Source organism: Lontra canadensis, unplaced genomic scaffold (assembly GCF_010015895.1).
Source record: "Lontra canadensis isolate GAN:19392208 unplaced genomic scaffold, GSC_riverotter_1.0 scaffold28, whole genome shotgun sequence".
Taxonomy (NCBI): Eukaryota; Metazoa; Chordata; class Mammalia; order Carnivora; family Mustelidae; genus Lontra; species Lontra canadensis.
In genome coordinates this window covers 17,457,633-17,476,175 of record NW_022631022.1, presented here as the reverse complement: position 1 = coordinate 17,476,175, position 18,543 = coordinate 17,457,633, and the positions used below count along the sequence as shown (strand labels likewise).

The 18,543-nt window shown below is 47.0% G+C and overlaps 1 protein-coding gene across 1 annotated transcript; it reads right to left on the bottom strand.

Annotated features, from left to right (window-relative positions):
- Positions 1 to 2,456: 2,456 nt before the first annotated feature.
- On the bottom strand, positions 2,457 to 16,887 carry LOC116872121 (solute carrier family 35 member C2-like). Its single transcript, XM_032865165.1, is given in 2 exon segments — positions 2,457 to 3,317; positions 16,797 to 16,887. Coding segments are annotated over 2 exon segments (834 nt in total). The 3' UTR covers positions 2,457 to 2,574.
- Between the last annotated feature and the right edge of the window lie 1,656 nt (positions 16,888 to 18,543).

The window sequence follows — 18,543 nt, the reverse complement described above, 5'->3', positions numbered from 1 at the left end:
CAATATTGTGGGTCTAATCAATATAGAAAGTCATCAGGGTGCCTGGGTGGCTCAGTTGGTTAAGTGTCTGCCTCCGGCTCAGGTCATGATACCAGGGTCCTGCTGCTGATTCCCTCAGCCTTTGGACTGGCCGAGTGGCCACAAGCCAGCTCAGTTAGCATGCTCAACCTCAGTATGCTGTGAACATGGTTCTACATAAGTTTGCCATAAGCATCTTTGCCACAAGCATTTTTGTCACATTTTTGCTACATAAATAATTGGCTACAAGGCAATTTTACCATAAGAGATAAAATCATAAAAAAATAAAAGAGGGGCACCTGGGTGGCTCAGTGGGTTAAAGCCTCTGCCTTTGGCACAGGTCATGATCCTGGGGTCCTGGGATCGAGCCCCGTGTCGGGCTCTCTGCTCAGCAGGGAGCCTGCTTCATCCTCTCTCTCTGCCTGCCTGTCTGCCTCCTTGTGATCTCTGTCTGTCAAATAAATAAATAAAATCTTTAAAAAAAAAAAAGAGGACATTCATTCAAAGGGACATAATGAATCATAAAAATGAGCAAAATTAAAAAGACTTGATTGTTGAAATACTAAATACTTGAATATATTTAAAATGTGTAGTTTAGAGTCATGGCAATAGTGCACAGATAGCCGATTTTATTTTATGAGTGGTACCTAAGCACATATCTTTAAAGTCTTTCATTCTTAGTACTACACACTTTTTTTTTTTGCTTGTTGATTTGTCTCCTCGTTCAACATTACACTTTTGCCTTTTTCACTAAAATTTCATCCTTCTAGAATGCATATTTGTAACTGAGCCTTGCATTGTGTTGTGAAAGCCTTCTACGTTGTTGTTTGTTCTTGGCATATTGTCACAAGTCTGCTGACAGACGTTCCCGGGTTCTATGGGAAATGCGGGTTCAAAACTCCGCACTGTCCTACAGACCGTTATGAGGACTCAGATGTATGTCTATAAAAACGGGAGTCCTATGTCAATGAAGACATGAAACCCAACTGTCAACCAGTTGATGAAACCAACAAACTGTCAAACCAAACTGTTAACCAGTTATTTTTTTTAATCTTTTACGGCAGAATTGCCTTATGGCCAATTAGTTATGCAGTGAAAATGTTTGCAGAGAAAACGCTTGTGGCAAAAACACCAGACATGGTAAAAATAAGACCAGCTTCTCAAGATCCATGATATTAAAAAATACTAGGTTCACTAACAGTGGCATTTCTCAGTCTAGATAGAAAAGGTCTCTGGGCTTTGTTGAGTCAGTGTAGCTTTGTTGAGTGTAATAACTGTATCACTCTGGTGCGGGTGTCAGTAAGAGGGTAGGCTGTGCATGTCTGGGGCAGGGCGTATGTGGGGAACCCATGGACCCTCCCCTCAATTTCACTGCAAACTGCTCTAAAACTGCTCTAAAAAAGAAAATCTATTTTTTTTTTAAAGGAACAAAGCTCTTAAAAAAGCATGGTGTGAACACAGTGACAACTTGCCTTTCTTGGGTTTCTTGTCCTGTTCTCACTTTCTATTTTCCATCTAGCCATCATAAAGTTTATTCTAAATACATGTCCTTCTGAAATCCCACCAGCGAAGCCCATTGTCAACAGGGAAATGTCTGAACATGACCTGTAGGGTTTGTCTTATTTCTAGCCTGTGTCTACTTCTCCAGGCTCATCTGTCACAGCCACACAAAACCCTGCGGCCATATTACATGGCTTCTAGCTCCTTGGATACTCCAGGCTTTCATGTGCCTCCATGCCTTTGCTCAAGCTATGCTCTCTGATTAGAATATGCCTGGTAAATTCCAATTCCTCTTTTATGTTTCAACTCTTCTGAGAAGTTTTTCTTGCCTGGAACCCCATGCCCCCACAAGACCGCCCTCATATAGCCAACTGTTTCCTCCTTTTTGGTTACCTTCCACCTTGAACACACTTGTGTGATTGCACTTATTGCTGTATTATGATTTGCAGGTCTGCGCCCCAACAAGGGCAGGGACCATGCCTTATTTGTCTTGGTAACCTGGAGGGCTGGCACTGTAGGCACCAGGGTAATGTTTGTTGGACAGATGGACACACCAACAGATGGTTGAATGGATGAATGAATTCAGGTTATTTATATTATTTGTATTCAGGTTATTTATATTATATTATTTATATTTTTTTCCAGTGGACTGTAAATCCTTTATTTCCAAGCTATAAATAGACCTGTACTGAGAAAAGACACGCCCCAGACCCGAGGGGAGATGCCAGGCTGAAGCCTTGGCATCTCCCCTTCCCAACTGCTCTGCAGTCTAAACCCGGCCCCTTAGAAACCCGCTCTGCCCCTGGAAATCACCACCTGGGCTGTCAGCGCCCAGCAAGCCGTGGAGACCAGCCCGTTCCCTTAGCCAGCGGGGCACATCTGGGCCCTGCTCTGGCCTGACGCTCCCCCCACTGTTGCACCCGCGACCTACAGGAGCCCCGCTGCGTGGTCACGTGCTCCCCGAGGCCCAGCCTGGGAGAGTCCCAGGCCCCTGCTCCCGGGCTGCAGTGAGGTGCGAGGCCTGGGAGCAGCCTGGTTCCCCGCCAGTCCCCTGGCTCATAACTGCTGCCCTTGGGCCACAAAGTACTCCCCCTCCTCCTCATTGTCGTCTTGCTCCGGCCGGCTGCTCCGGAGCAGCAGCTCCAGGTCGGAGTGGGAGCCCAGCCCCTTCAAGGGTTTAGGGCCATCGTCACCTCTGGCTTGGAGGGCTTTGAGAGCCACATGCAGGGAGACGCCTGAGAGGCAGAGTGCAAAGCCCAGCCAGTTCAGGAGGCTGATCTGATCCCCCAGCAGGTGGGCTGCCAGCAGCAGAGTTCAGACTTCCTTAAAAATGCCAGCAATGGAGAGAGTGAGGCTGGAGGTTCTGGAGACCAGTAGGAACTCAGAGAAGCCCAGACCAAAGGCGAGGATCCCTCCAAGGAAGAGGCTCCCCAGCACCCGCAGGAGCAGCCCGGTGTCCTGGAAATGGAAGATCTTCTCCGATGTGGACAAATGGAGACCTTCAAATACGGCAAAGAGAGGGAAGAGCCCCAGAAACATGAGTGGCTGCAGGTGGAAGATGGTGTCAATGGGGTTCTGGAGCCCAAGTTCCGCCTTCTGCAGGAGCATCTGGGTGAGGGTCCAGCGGATGCCACCGATGAATGAGGCCCCCAGCACCAAGGCAAAGCCCTCCACGTTGAATTGCGTGGACTTGTACGTGAACATGAAGAGGCCCTCGGCGATGAGGAGGACCACCAGGACCAGGGCTGCATGCAGCTCCTCCAGCTTGAAGATCAAGGAGAAGATCAAGATGAAGCAGTCTTGTTCACCAAATTTCAAAAGTCTGGTACAAAAGCTTTATGAATAAAAAGAGCTATAATTTTACATAATGTACACTTATTTGGTACTTGGCATGTCACAATTGATCCTTTTATATTAATTTCCTGTTTCTCCCAGGAGATCGTAAATTGCCGACACACATCCCAGTGAGGCATGCTATAAGTAACGAGAGACTTGAGTCTTTCAGGCTTTGTGTTGTGAGTGTCTGATCTCTAAGACAAGTCCAGTCATTACTGTCCCAGGGGTTCTCTTGGGAGAAACATTATTTACTGATGGTCAGTTAGAACTGTGTGGAATTTAATATTTGTTGCAAAAGCTGAAGGGCTGCCCTCCTTCTAATCTCTGAAAGCATTTGTATACCCAAGAACCCTCCCTTATCTTTATTTCTGAACAGAGTTTAGTTGAGTAAAGGAAATAGGGGTAGAATCAAACGAGTAAATTTCTTCTCTAATTCAAAGCATCATGTCTGGGTTGAATAACAGAGTTTAATTAGGGATTTAGATTTTTTTTTAAGTGATTACAGAAAAAAAGGGGAAAAAAGGTGGGGGGATTTGCTACACCAAAGGGAAATATCAGAACAAAATAGGATCTCTGATTGAGCAAGACTTATCTTTCTACTCCCTCCTCTTCCTCCCGCCACAGGATGCTAGAACCAGGGTGATTACGATGGTCTTGTCTACTGCTATTCTCATTAAAATCAGAGGCTGCAAATTATGGAAATGCAACTGACCAGCGAAACAGGACTTTCTGCCATTAAGTAAAGCTCCATGTGACACTCCCGTAAGAAAGCCCTCAGCTTCTTAGCCCTGATCAGCTCAGCCCTTTCCATGTCGTGTTTGGGGAAACAGTGGACTCTTCCAAGATTGCAGCATTCCTGCTTTCAGGAGGCATTTTTACTGCATAACTAGAAGTGTCTTTTTGAGTTTGGACTTCCTAACCTTGAGAAGGAGTTGACGTGCTTCTTCACTGAGTGTGAAATGAGCAGATGGTGTTGTTTCACTCCAATTTGTTTTGCATGGACTGAGGAGGAGGCTGTGGGGGAGGGGATAAATGTGTTCTGTCCTTGATGGCTGAACACAGCTCATTGGCACAAGCAACCCACTTCCCTAACATTGGATCGTCTACTTCTTAACAAGGACTGGCTCTTCACTTACTGCACTCCAGTCTGGAAGCTATTATCACCAGGTTGTTCTCTTTATCCAGAAGGGATTATATTCTCATTACAGCAGAAAGACCCCCCAAACAAAACCCCAAAACAAAACAAATCAAAAAGGCACAGCATATTTGGTCTGCCTAACCTAATACTTGAAGGAGCCTACTATAGACCCTTTGAGGTAAGGAAAGTCCCACATTTTAAAATACCAGTTGCCCCCTCCAGGCACGTTCATCTCATTTTCATTCATTTCTGCATTCAGCTCACCAATAACCAAAGATGTCCCCCAGTGAACTGAGATAAGGAGCCTGATGACTGTCATGGAAAAGTTGCTAACTCCCCAGGGACCCTCCACCAGCTCTCTATCTGGACTGCTGGGGGAACCTAGGCCAGAAAAGTGGTGGTGAGACCTTTGTCCTGGGGAACATTTGGACCTTCTCCTGTGTTTCTAGGTGGAACCCTAGTCCAACCTCATCCAAGGAAAAGGGCTCTTGGGCTAAGAGGGCTGTCTGCTCTGCTTGCTGTCAACATGCAGGTGCTCTGGTCCCCCACATATGATTTTGGTGCAGCTACAGCAACTTCTTTGTGCTCCCAGCCCCCTCCTTTTCATCCACTGGCACAAAAACCCCAGTGAGTAATATACACTTTGCTGAAGATTTCATTGGGAAGAGAGAAGGAATCTATAAGCAGCAGAAGTGCCCCCTACCAGTCATCGTTTCTCACGTTATCTGAGCATCGTGTTTCTCTCTTTACCAGTTTTCTTCCACCCTTCATCCCACGCCCCCCTAAATTCAGCTCTGCCCCCAACTTGCACAGTCCCCCTCAGTAAAAGCTTGGCAGTTAGTGGGCAGTTAGTATCACCCTTTTTTTTTTTTTAAGATTTTATTTATTTATTTATTTGACAGACAGAGATCACAAGTAGGCAGAGAGACAGGCAGAGAGAGAGAGGAGGAAGCAGGCTCCCCGCTGAGCAGAGAGCCTGATGCGGGGCTCGATCCCAGGACCCTGGGACCATGACCTTAGCTGGAGGCAGAGGCTTTAACCCACTGAGCCACCCAGGCGCCCCCCCGCACCCCTTTTTGAAGGCAAGTTAGTAACCACCAGTTGGTATGGAAGCCCACTCTCTGGGATTCTTATTCCCACCCCAAGAGTCACCGAACAGCAACTAATTTTGTCCCTCATAGGTAATCTTGTCAGTACGATCTTCTTCACCTCCTTGTATCAGGTCTGGCCCAATCTCCAGAATTCACCAAGGCCTCTTCCTATTTCACCCATTTAGCCTGCTACTCCATACTCTTGTCTCCTGTTTCATCGACCTCCTGTTTTCTCAGCCCCTCAGCAAACGAGCCAGACTCACCTTAGCCCTTCCTAGATTTGGTGACCTGTTTTGGATACACTTCTTGAAGCCAGGCCCTGCCCATCTCCCTAGGACAGGACCCATGCTCCCGTCCTCCTTAAGGGACACCCCGCTGCTTCCATCCTGCCTGGACTGCTCTCCGAGCGTGGTGGGTCCCATGTCATCAAATCACTGTTCTTAAATGGGATCCTAACACAGTGCATAAGGAATCTCAAACGTGTCCATACATCACCAATGCTTTTAGAGCCGAGGGATGGGCCATTGTGGCCTCGGAGACTGACCATAAGAGGGAGAGGGCCAATCACACGCAGCTCAGCTCTGGAGTTCTTCCTGATCTGTGCTCTGTCTGCTCCTTGGTGAGTTTAACACGTGCCGGTTTGACAGCAGTCCATTTGGACCTGGTTCTGCCTTTGGAATACTGACCCTCAGAATTAGGGCCTAGCTTCTGCAACTTGCTGTCAAGTTTGTCAGTGTTTCTGGGGTCTTTTGGCTTTGGTGGCCTTGCTTTTCCTCAACTGTGGAAACATAGGCCCCTGATTGGGACCAATGTGGTGGGGATCTCCCATCCCTTCCCCCTGCCCCCGACTAAGGCGGCACAGAACAAATTCACAGTTTCCAGTGAAAGAATTATAAGAACTGGCAAAGTTCATATAAAAGTTCTTATAATAGGTTTACCGGGTGTCCGGTATTAAACAGACAATCTGACATTTTACCTTCCTGTCTCGTTAAAACAACAACAAAAAATTTTTTTAAGGAAGCACATATTTCTGAGTAGTTATAAAGTTAAAGAACTATATCTAATATATATTTATTGAAATAGGCAGATAAATCACTTAAGTCAATTTTTATATCACCTCCACAACCCCCTGAGTCCCACCCTAAAAGCAGCTTTGGTACTTTTATAGGAAAAACCTAGAAACCTAAATTATTGTTGAATGTGGAGACTCCTCCCCTTTTATTTTATTTTATTTTATTTTATTTTATTTTTAAATTTTGTTTATTTATTTGAGAGAGAGTATGTGTGAGAGTGGAGAGGTCAGAGGGAGAGCAGACTCCCCGAAGAGCAGGGATCCCGATGTGGGACTCGATCCCCGGGACTCCAGGATCACGACCTGAGGTAAAGGCAGTTGCTTAACCAACTGAGCCACCCAGGCACCCCTCTCCTCCCCTTTTAATTTAAAAAATCTGCAGTAACTGCTGTGTTGTTTTGCAAAACAATATATGTATGTTAAGGAGCCATATCAATGGCGGAGCTATGTATTCAACCATTTAGAACTATTTTCAAATGTTTAGTTTTCAACAGAATGCAAACTGTGGTCTTCCTAAAATTTGTCTCCTAATCTTGGGCTTCAAAGGACATTCAATCATGATTATCATCTCTTTTCACTTAATAAGGTAGTTTTAAAATGCTATTTGATATCTAAGAGAGCCTCGTGAATTCTTTTAGCAATTTCCTCTGTTTTGACCTAAAAAATTTTTCCGAAAAGAGCTGGAACCTACAAAGTTTGGGGACTGTATATCCTGGTTTTTCGTTTTTTGAAAGCTTGTCAGAATATTCATCTCCAGTTTATGATTCTTTTCCCTTTTTATCTTCACTTACCAATTTAATAAAAGTTAAAAGTTCTCATCTTTCTCATCCTCTCACCAAAGTAAACATCTCTCCAATTACCCATAAAGGGCAGATGTTTCCAAGGGATTATTTGCTGTTTATTAAGAAAAAAGGCAAAGACTGTGATAGAAGGCTCTGTTTCACACACATGAGTTCTTAGCAAAAGCATTTAAGTATCCCTAAGCCTAGGGGGAAAAAGGAAACCAAAGAAATTATGCCACATTAACTATATTTCTAAGAATTTGTTAACTAAGTGCCTGGGAAAATGCATCTCGACCATCAATCTGAAGAAATGTTTCTTGTAAGTATCACCTTCACAATTCACCTGTTTCCTCAAATGTTTATTGCCTGGCACTCTTTTAGACACTGGACATATAGGATTAAACAGAATAGAGAAAAATCCCTGCACTTGACAGCTGTGAGAAGAAACTCTCAGTTCTTTAACAGTACCCATTTATTAAAAGGAAGTACAGAACATAAAAGTTGCCAGAATCCAAAGAAATCCAGGCTTCCCCAGCCAGACTGGAAATTTCTTTCCGGTGGTACCTCCTGGAGGAAGGACTGAGAGGCATTCATCTCCTAACTCCTCCTCTTCCCAGGCTGGTGTTTGTTAAACCCATCAGTAATTTGTTGTAACCACAGATGGTCCCTTCCTGGACAAAGAACATCCATATCCTTGGAATGATTTCTTTATAGAAATAACAATTTTTCAGGTTTGTCTGATTGTCCTCATGCAACAACACTTCTTTAAACTTCTCTGGCATACAAAAAAGAAGTTTCAGTAACTGAAACTTAATCAAGTGAAGTAAGGAGATCTCACGTTGTCGCACCTGCGTTGTTCCTGGAAGTACAATGCTGGAGAATGGCATGAGTTATGGAGTAACTGGGAGAGGCCAGGGAAGTCCCATCTACCCATATTCTCCTCTCCCTACTGCCCCTAGTCTTTCTCTTCTACCCGGAAGTCACGTTGCAGGAAAAAAAAAATTCATCACTGGATTGTTTATTACCCCGTACCGAATTGCCTTCTTTAGGTATCATTTTTTAAATATGCAGCCACCTCTTGGAAGATTGCCACACTCTGTAACAGCCAGGGCGTCCGGAAGATTGCTGGGAACTAACACTGAAAGGGTTTGAACTATGCGCTAGGCACTTTACATGCCATATTGGTTACTTCCTACGCTGATCTCTAAGAGTAGGCTTTCTCATATTGCTGATGATGAATCTAGGGTCCAGAGAGGTTAAATGACAAACTCCCAGATCACATAGCCTTCAACGCTGGAGCCAGTAGTCAAAAGTGATCTTTCTCTCCCTTAGTCTGAATTCATTATCAAATTCCTTTCCTCTGTGGCACACAAACCCTAAGTACGGATAGCCTTGAGAGTGATGACTGCTTGGCAAGAGGGTTGAAATGGAAGGGATAAAAACAGAGCAATGAAATGAGAGACGAAAAAGAAACATTTTGCTGACTTTCCAGTTTTCTCTGAGGTCAGATTCAGCACAGGGCTACATTGTCATTGCTTTGATAAAATTCCTGATTCTCAGAAATACTGACTTGGCAGGACCTTAGAGGTCATCTAGCCCAAGCCACCATTAAAAGCTTTATTCAGTCATTAACTCACTTTATTACCATTGGTGATCTGGGAAGGAGTGTCATTGACTTGGCAAGTGAGAACATTTCTCTGAACCACAGTTTTCCACTATCTCATCACGGGCTTGTCTGGAGAGATTTAACTTTAAATAATAAAAATTCTTTACATCTCTAAGCTTTTCACAGTTGTCAAAAGGCTTTCACATACATTATGTTCTTTTAAATTCTCATTTCTGTAAGGTAGGGAAGGGTGGCCTCTTACAATGGCAAGAGCCCGGACCTCGGCCAGGTAGATCTGGGTGCAAATTTCCATTCGGTGACATACGAGCCATGTGAACTTGGGGAGATCACTTAACCCTTTTGACCTTCCTAAGCAAGCCGCTTTTAAGCCTCCTGAGTCCTCATCTGTAAAATAGGGATGATAATATCCCCTACATGAGGTTGAACTAAAGTGTGTGTAAAGCGTTTGCTCATGGCAGGTGCTCAGGGTTGGTTGCCTTTCCTCTTTCCCTCTCTTGTTTTATTGCTGACGAAGCAGTGGTGACAAGAGGTAAAGCAATTTTCCTAAGATCAAAGCGCCAGTGGTTGGCGAACTGAGGCCAAGCCCTTTGACTGCAGTTCTAGGGCTCTTTGTGCTATCCCATCCCGCTCAAAGTAACTTCCTCCTTCGCTGCCCTTTCGGTGTGTATACACCTACCGATTTCTTTGTAGTGCAAACTCCTCAGCTCCCTTTTTCTTCCCGCTGGGCGTTCTGTTTTGCTGTGTCTGCCCCCTTGCATTGCTGTGTTCCTGCTGGTTTCTGCGCACACTGCCTCTGGCTAGTTTCCGCTGTGTTTCTTACGCTCTTTGGAAGTCCAGGACAAATGTCCTAAACTCAGCTGTGTCTGTCGACCGTGAAATCTGGTTTTCCTGGAGGAGACAGGGCAGCTGTGGTGACATCCGGGCAGATGGGCTCCTAGTCCCCTGGCTTCTGGTGCTCAAGTGTGACATGCTACTGGCTGCCTTCTGGATTTTGATTACCGCTCCCCTGGCATTGCTGCTTCCCCAACATTCCTCTAACAAACTCTGATTTAAACAGCCCTATACTCAGCCTTTCACGTCCCTTGTAACACACGGAACTGGTGCAGCCCACTGGGAGCCCCTGAAATAAATGGCTTCCAGAGAAATTGGTGCTTTTAAAGAGGTCATTCTTCCACATGCTGATACAGAAATGCACGCACGTCCTCCAAACTATCTTTATTTAGGTCATTCGAAATGCATGGTCACAGTGTTCCCTCCGGAGTGAAAAGTAAATGTGTAGGCAAGCAGATTTACGATACAGTACGCCTATATAGCACATGTATTTACACAGAACACGTAATAAAAAAGATACTTGTCACTCATTTCCTTTATCATAAATTCAAGCAGGATCACTGGACTATTACTCAATCCAGAGAAAATATGATACCATAGATCTGAGAGAATTCTCAAGAGATCCATCTTGTCAATGTACCTATCTATCTGTAAGCAAAGGAAATGTCTAAACTAATCAGAATTAAGAGTTGATGTTCCCTTATTGAAGATCTCTATTCTGCCATGAAGCTTATTTACATATCTAAAGTTGTTTTTTTCAACCACCAAACAAACAGCTCCTTGGGAATTCCCACAAATAAGGAGGATCATATTTGTTTTCCTTCCCAGGGTAGGCACTAGGCATATGATCTTAGCAGACTTGTCAAGATGGGGCATCTGGGTGGCTCAGTCGGTTAAGCATCTGAATTTAGCTCAGGTCATGATCCCAGGGCCCTGGGATTGAGCCTTGCATCCAGCCCGGCATCCACACCCGCATCAGGCCTCCTACTCAGTGGGGAGTCTTCTCCCTCTTCCCCTGGTCATGCTTCCTCTCTCTCTTCTCTCTCTGTCACTTCCTCACTCTCTCTCTCAAATAAATAAAATCTTAAAAAAAGAAAAGAAAAGGGACGCCTGGGTGGCTCAGTTGGTTAAGCCGCTGCCTTCGGCTCAGGTCATGACCCCAGGCTCCTGGGATTGAGTCCCGCATTGGGCTCCTTGCTTGGCAGGGAGCCTGCTTCTCTCTCTGCCTCTCTGCCTGCTTGTGTGTACTCTCTCTCTCTGGAGAATAAATAAAAATCTTAAAACAAATAAAGAAAAGAAAACTTGACCAGAAACTCTGTCAAACGCTCCTCGAGTCCATGGGGCCAACTCTATTTCCTCCAGGCCCCTTTCCCCCTGCCCTCAAGAGTCCTCAGGTGCTTGCTGACCACAGCCTAGCTGGTGCAAGGCTGATTATCAACCTGATGCCTCTTGTCCATGGGACCATTGGCCATTTCCAGAGATATTAGTTTCCTGGGAGGGCAGAACAAAAATAAATTCAGCTGTTGGCAAGAGTTCTATGCTCTTCTGGGCCCCCAATTGGAACTGAGACTCTCATAGTCTATTGCAAACCAGATGAGCTCTTAACACTTTATTCATTCCCCGCCCATCCTTCCACCCCAGATATAGGGCCCCCAGAGCACTGGCCCAGTACACTGGCCCATTCCTCAAGGAATGAGAGAGGAGAAAGGGACGGACAAACTGCACAGGGAGTGATGGAGACGGTCCTCTTGATCCTGCATCGTCAGCCCAGCATGCCCCTCCCCGCGCCCTCTTCCAGTCCTCCTGCTGGTCCCTCCTCGCGCTGAGCAAACTGAGAAAAGCCAAAGCAAAGCAGACAAAGCAAAACTGCAGACCACACGTGGGAGCCTGGAGAACGCAAGGACGCTCTTCCACACCCTGCCAGGACGCTCTTCCACACCCTGCCTGACTGTCCGCTCACACGCTCCGCATGCTCTTAAATTCCTTTACGCAGTAGCCAGAATTCACTGGGAAGGGTAACTGGCGTTTGTCTCCCTTTCCCTGGATCCTCCCCTGTCCAGAAGAAAACCTGTTGTGGAGTAACAAAATATCAATATTCCCCACAGAGAGTTTTAACATATAAACAACATTGTAAGAAAGAGAGAAAAACAAGTCTGCTCGAAGGACTGCTTCACTGTTGTGTGAACGGATTATAGAAAAAAGCAGTCTAATTTCATTCTTTCTGCAGAAGAGTGGGGAAGCAAATAGGCGATATTCAGCCTGAAGGTTGGAATCCACACTGCCCCTGGGCAAGCCCTGTCTTCACCAGGACATATTCACCCCCATCTGATGCAGAAATTCTACCTCCAGGGACCATCCCAGAGCCTCAGCAGCCCCAAGACTCAAATGTCCACTCTCTGTGGACCTTGGCCCCTGGCTCAGGGCTGATTCGGGACACACTCGCTTGCTCCTAAGTCTGGAAGTCTAGCAAGAGCCCCATTAACATCCTAGTGTTTCTTATAAATAGGAGGATACATTTTCAGTCTTTTATCTTCTCTTGTTTCTCTTTCTGAGAGTGCCCCCTCTTCCTGGCCAGGGCCTGGGATTTGGTCAGCTTCTGCCTGCCCCAGCCTGGCCTAGTCTTGTCAACCACATGGAGCCCATTACCTGCATTCTTTGTCTTCCCCCTCAAGAGCTTCCTGTGTATTAACCCATCTCCATCATGTTTCAAGCAGAAGACCAGCACAGCTGATCTTTGGTGATGAGGACTGGTGGGCCACAGAGTTAAGAATGCAAGGTTATAAGGGACATGTCTTTTCAGCAGGATACTGTCTAGACTCCAGTACTTACAAAGGGACCATGAGGATCCTAACCCTGCACTTAAGTTTCCACCAAAGGGATAACTGAATATTAGTGTGTGAGAAATGTATTTCCTAACAATTCTGAAGGCTGGAAGTCCAAGATCAAGGTGTCATCAGGTGCCATTCCTCCTGAAGCCAATCTCCTTGGCTTGTGGACAGCCACCTCCTGCTGTGTCCTCACACGGTCCCTCCTCTTTGCACACACACCCCTGGTGTGTCTCTCTGTGCATGTCCAAATACCTCTTCTTGTAAGAATACCAGTCAGTCGGCTTAGGGCCCCCTCAGACGAACTCATTTTAGTGTAATCACCTCATTATAGGCTCTCTCTCTAAATACAATCACATTCTGAGGTAGCAGGGGTTAAGGCTTCCACCCAGGAATCTGGGGAAGACACGGTTCAGCCTGCCACTTGAAGTGCTCTCCCTGGCCAGATTTCATGCCACGCTGCCTCCGAGGCAGTTGCTGTGGCCAGCTCACGGAGGACGGGCTGCCTTTAGCTTGGCATCGGTGTCTGGTAAAGCCAGTTATGGTGAGGGCACTGAGTCGGTTTCACTCAAAACGTGTCATAAGCAATAGCCATGGACATAGGAAAGAACCGGTTTGGGACGCTTTCCTTAAAAGGTAACTTCAGGCGTGGCAGGTGTTCTTTGACTCCTGTAGCCCAGGCTGAGAAGCCTGCAGCCGCCAGCTGCTGGCAGTCTGTCAGGTGCCCCTCCCCCACCCCCACACCGCCCAGGGCTCAACCTCTGGGAGCTGAAACCCGTGCTCCGTCCTCCCCACCCAGCCTCACCTCGGCCCTCTCCAGCCTTGAACCAGTTCCTACATCTCGTCTCACCTGGTCTGACTCCACCAAACACACACAGACACACACACACACACACACACACACACACCCCACACACACCTGCCCTGGAACCCAGGCAGCTCTCTCTGGTTTCTTTGCTCACCCACTCTTAGATTCATCTCCCATTAATGCTTCCTTGTAAATCATCTAGTTCTCTTGGCTTCTGACTTCAGTTCAACTCTCTCACTACTGCTTTCAGACCTCCGCCCCTTAGCTCACAAGTCCCATGAACTGCTTTCCAGGTCACACGTGACTTGGGCCCCAAGACCTCACCATCCATCTGCTTCTCCCAGAGGCAGCACCTTCCCGATCAGACTACACCCTGACACAAGTCCGCACGCAATGCCTTGAGCATGAAGGTGATGAATGTGGTTAGCACGGGAAGGAGATTTTAGCTGTTGGTAAACGCAGTAGGGAAACTGTGGATGCAGTGGGAGGACACAGAAGACTACACACCTGACAGTCCTCAGAGTGACCAAGAGAATGGTTGTATTAGCCAGTCCAGATAGCGATACATGTGGATACACAATCCTTTATCTATAAAATGAGAAATTGGCTCACGTGATTACGGAGGCTGCGAAGTCCCTTGAACTGCTCTTTGCAAGCTGGAGACCCAGAATAGTAACTTAGTCCAAGTCCAAAGGCCTGAGAATCTGGGGGATCATAGTGTAAATTCTAGTCCAAGGGCAGGAGAAGAGAGGAGATGTTCCGGCTCAAAGAGTGAGGGCAGATAAAAGGGACAAATTCTTCCTTCCTCTGCCTTTTGTTCTATGCAGGCCCTCAGTGGATTGAATGATGCCATTCACATTAGGGAAGGCAACTAACTGAGTTCATTGATCCAAATGCTAACCTCATCTGGAAATACCCTCTCAGACACACTCAGAAATGTTTAAGCTGGGCACCGCATGGACAGCCAGGTTGTCACATATTAACCATCCCAGTGGCCTTCCTGGGTTTCCTCATCCTCACGAGCACCTAGACATGTAGGCACAGATCATTTATTTGGCAACCTGCTCCCTTAGGCATGGCAAGAGGTCACCAGGTTCATGCTGGGCAGGGGGAGATGGAGAGACAAGTGAGACTCTTTCCAGAAGCAACCCCAGCCACTGGTCGGTGGCAAGATCGAGAAGCTGGAGTGCCGAGGTCGAGAAGCTGGAGCCAGAAAGATCTGACCTGTGGCTATCGTAGCCTGCACCTGGGGCAGCTGCCTTCTCCCTTGGGGGACACTGAGCCTGCGCCCTTCCTGGTGCTCGGAGGATCCAACGGCACGCAGACTGTCTCCCTGGGAGCAGAAAGCTGGGGAGCTGCCCCCTTCAGTTAGAAACTTGCCCCAGGCTCAGCACTGGGGGGCCTTCTAGCCTGGACTCAGCTGCTCCCCTGAGGGTCCTGGGCTGTTTGAAAAGGAAAAAAACAAGTGAGCCGAGGTCCCACCGCTAACCAGGCCCGAGTGCAGCATTTGCTGAGAGCCGTATTTGCTCCTACTCACCCATCTGGTCAAGGTGCCCACGCTCCCAAAGCTGAATCTGTGAGGGGAGCAGCCAGGAGCATGTAGGGCCATGTCCGTTCATGGAAGAAGGAGGAGAAGGCAGCCCTCAGATAAAATTGGATCTATGGGTTCCACTGCTCAGCAGAAGGCATTAAGTTTGTCCTTCAGAGCCCAGGGATAGGGAGGGCATCTTGGTGTTTGGGCTGGTTGTGAAACAACCCGGGGAACCTGATGGCAGGTTCCTGGCTCTCCTCCCAGGAGATGTAGCCAATACTGTTGGGGTGACCCAAATCCTGGAGCGGTTTCTTTGAAATCGCAAAGCTGCCCCACCATATTACGTCCTTCTGAGGAAGTACAGTCATGCCTGGTCTTCAGTCTAAGGTGTCCAAAAATTCCTTTTAACTCGTTTTGTTTGAATTACACTTTTTTCAGCCAGGTGTCTTCCTTTGGGAGAAATGCCCCTTTCTCACACTATGTGATTCTGTAGAAAGCTACAAACCACGGGGCCCTGCCCCTTGCACCACAGTCCCCACTCAGACCCGTTCTCGCCGGTGTTTGAGTCTAAAGCCAGAACACAGAGTCAGGAGAGGGATGGAACTGAGCTTTCCCAGAATACTATCGCATAGGAGGGGGGCAGCAGCTCCCTTGTGTTCCCGATGAGAAAACAGAAAATTAAACATCTTTTCTGAGGTCCCACACTAATAAATGGCAGAGGCGGGATCTGAACCTGGGTCTGTGTGGCCCCAAAGCCCATGACTGTTCCACTCATCAAGAGTCTCCATTTACAAAGCACTTCTCTCCACTTTATACAATGGAGAAATTAAGCGGAAATGGCTCCAGCGCCTGTCCACTTTATTCAGGGCATTAGACGCAGACGCACAGACGAGATTCAGTGCTTTCTCATTTATATGCATAGAATCATGACATGCATCTCCCCACCTTGCTGGAATTCCTTGCAGTAGCTCCTCATCGTGCTTCTCACACATCCTACAATTAGCCAACGAAGGGTCTTCGGTCCTTCTAGATGCACACTATTCTCAGATTTCAGGGCTGCCCTCATCTTCACCCCCATTAAACAGGCACTGCCTGGCGCATGTCCTCAATTTTCCTGAGTCTCTCTTTCCTCAGCCAATTACTGTGGCCCCTGGAAGTCCCCCACCCCCACCCCACCCCCGACTGCCTATAAAAGCAGGCTGGAAGCCAGAGCGTCTCAGGAAATACTGAAATCGCTGTTGCATTTTGTCATTAGACATTACGCTTTAACCAAATAAAGCGTGTCTGCTGAGGGCACTGGAACCTCTTCAGAGATGGTTTATTTTCATACGCCAGCGAGCTTCTTTCTTCCTGATGAATCAGCACTGCCTCTTTGCTCTCAATGCTCCAGCAGTAACAAGGCACAAAGACTGTCAAGCTTCAGCCCATAAATGACTCTAAATGCACCTATTATTCCACTGTTTTTCCAGCTGATTCTCCTGAGCTCAATACTCTGTTCTTGGAGGCTGTGCGCATCAGTATATCTTGCTGAAGGCTCCCGGGCTTTGAAAAAGCATTTGATTTCTTGGGTGTGCTGCGTGCACACCAAACAATTCTTATTTGAAAACCATCGTCTGTTCAGAATCCTCAAAGGGAAGACTTAGCGGCAGTGTCCATCTCATCTAATTAGTCCAGAAGCGCATTGTCAGGCCCTTTCTGGGAAGATAAACTCCAGAAGAAAAGACCTGCTTGACCCACCTCTCGTGGACTCGAAAACCATTTCCAGTGCTGCGCGGCTGCCTACCTTGATGCTCGTGGAAGCCGCAAAAGGTGCGCCGCAATGGCGCATGGCTTGGACACAATCTTTTCCTCTTTAGGGTGTAAGGGTCGTGATCAGATGTGCTTGGGTTAATTCTTGCTGTCACTTCTCAGCTTCTGCTGTGGACTCCACCAACTCCCACCCCATCACCCCCAACCTAACCGCCCCCCCCCCACGTTTTTAAGTGCCTGTCTTTCTAGGCACTGTGGGAGGGAGGAGACCCGAGAAATGGCCAGAGAGATCTCTTCCAAGGGCTTCTCAGTACCAGTAATAAAAGCAGATTGTATCACTGGTGGCTGGACCCTGAAGAGAACTTCAATTCTCCCAGAAGCAGACGGAAATAGGCTTTTAAAATCCTTCCTTGCCGGATTCTAACCTGCTTGGGAGCTGGCTGCCCACTTTGGCTGGTCTCCTAGCAACCGAGCCCCTTCCTCCGCAGGCTCTGCTGCTGGGCTGCTGCCCACCAGGCCGGGCTGGGGAGAGCCCGGCCTCTCCCTGCTCTTGCGAGCACAGGGCAAGGATGTCACCCGGGGAACGGGTGTGAGCACTTGGAGAAATTGCTAAATGGTCTGTAAATTCACAGTGAGGACGACAATCTAAATGGGGCCACCTTTCACACATTTTTCAGGGGAATCTTGGGATTTAAATTCATCCTTCTGCTTCCTTCCAATAATAGCTTGCATGGGTGGAATTCTTTGTATTTTACAAAACACTTTTGCATCCAATTACCTCATGCGATTCCCCAGCAGAGCCTTGGGAGACCTCTGTAGTGGGAAAAAGATAGGGAAATTCTATGAGTTCTCTTTGAGATGCTTTTAAAGATCCCACGAAGAAACTCCAAGTCATTGACTTAGTACGATTAAAAAAATAAAAAATTTTAAAATGTGGGGAAAATTCCAAACACCAGTCTTTCATATTATTATTATTACTATCAATAATTCAGGAGTGAGGGTTCTAGCCAGCTGACCTCTATCTTTGTGCCTGAGAGTTTGAGTGGAGCCCAGAAAAGGTGATGGGTTCTCTTTCTCCCTCCTGCTCTCTTATCATTCTTGTCCCTTCCCTAATGGCCCCTATTGGGATTAAAATTGATGTAATTCTCTTTGTTTCTAACAACTTCATTCTGAGTTTTACCTGTAACATTTTTCCCTTCTGGTCAAAAGAGAAATTATTCATAGTATGCTGTATCAGTCTGCTCAGGCTTCCATTACAAAATGTCGCAGACTTGGTAATTTAACCAATGGAATTTATTGCTCCCAGTTCTGAAGGCCAGGAAGTCTCAGATCCAGGTCTGGCTGGCGCAGGTTCTGGTGAGGGCTTTCTTCTGCCTTGCAGCAACCTTCTGACTGTGTCCTCACATGGGGGAGAGAAAGTTCTGGTGTCTCTTCATCTTCTTACAAGGGCATGAGTTCTACCCAATGAGAGGTCCATTCTCTCGGCCTCACTTAACAAACAATCCCATCCCACGGAGGGTTAGGGCTTCAACATATGAATTGGGAGGCCATGTGAACATATGAACATATGAGCATTCAGATGTTCAATTCAACATATGAATGGGGGGTAAAATTGGGTCCATCACAACCTCCTTCATTCTCCTGCAGGATGGAGGGAAGAGAAGCAAAATCTTCTCCCTTAGAAACCCTGCACGGTTCCCCTTAGCTGCAGAAGGAGGTCAGTCTTCAAGCTGTG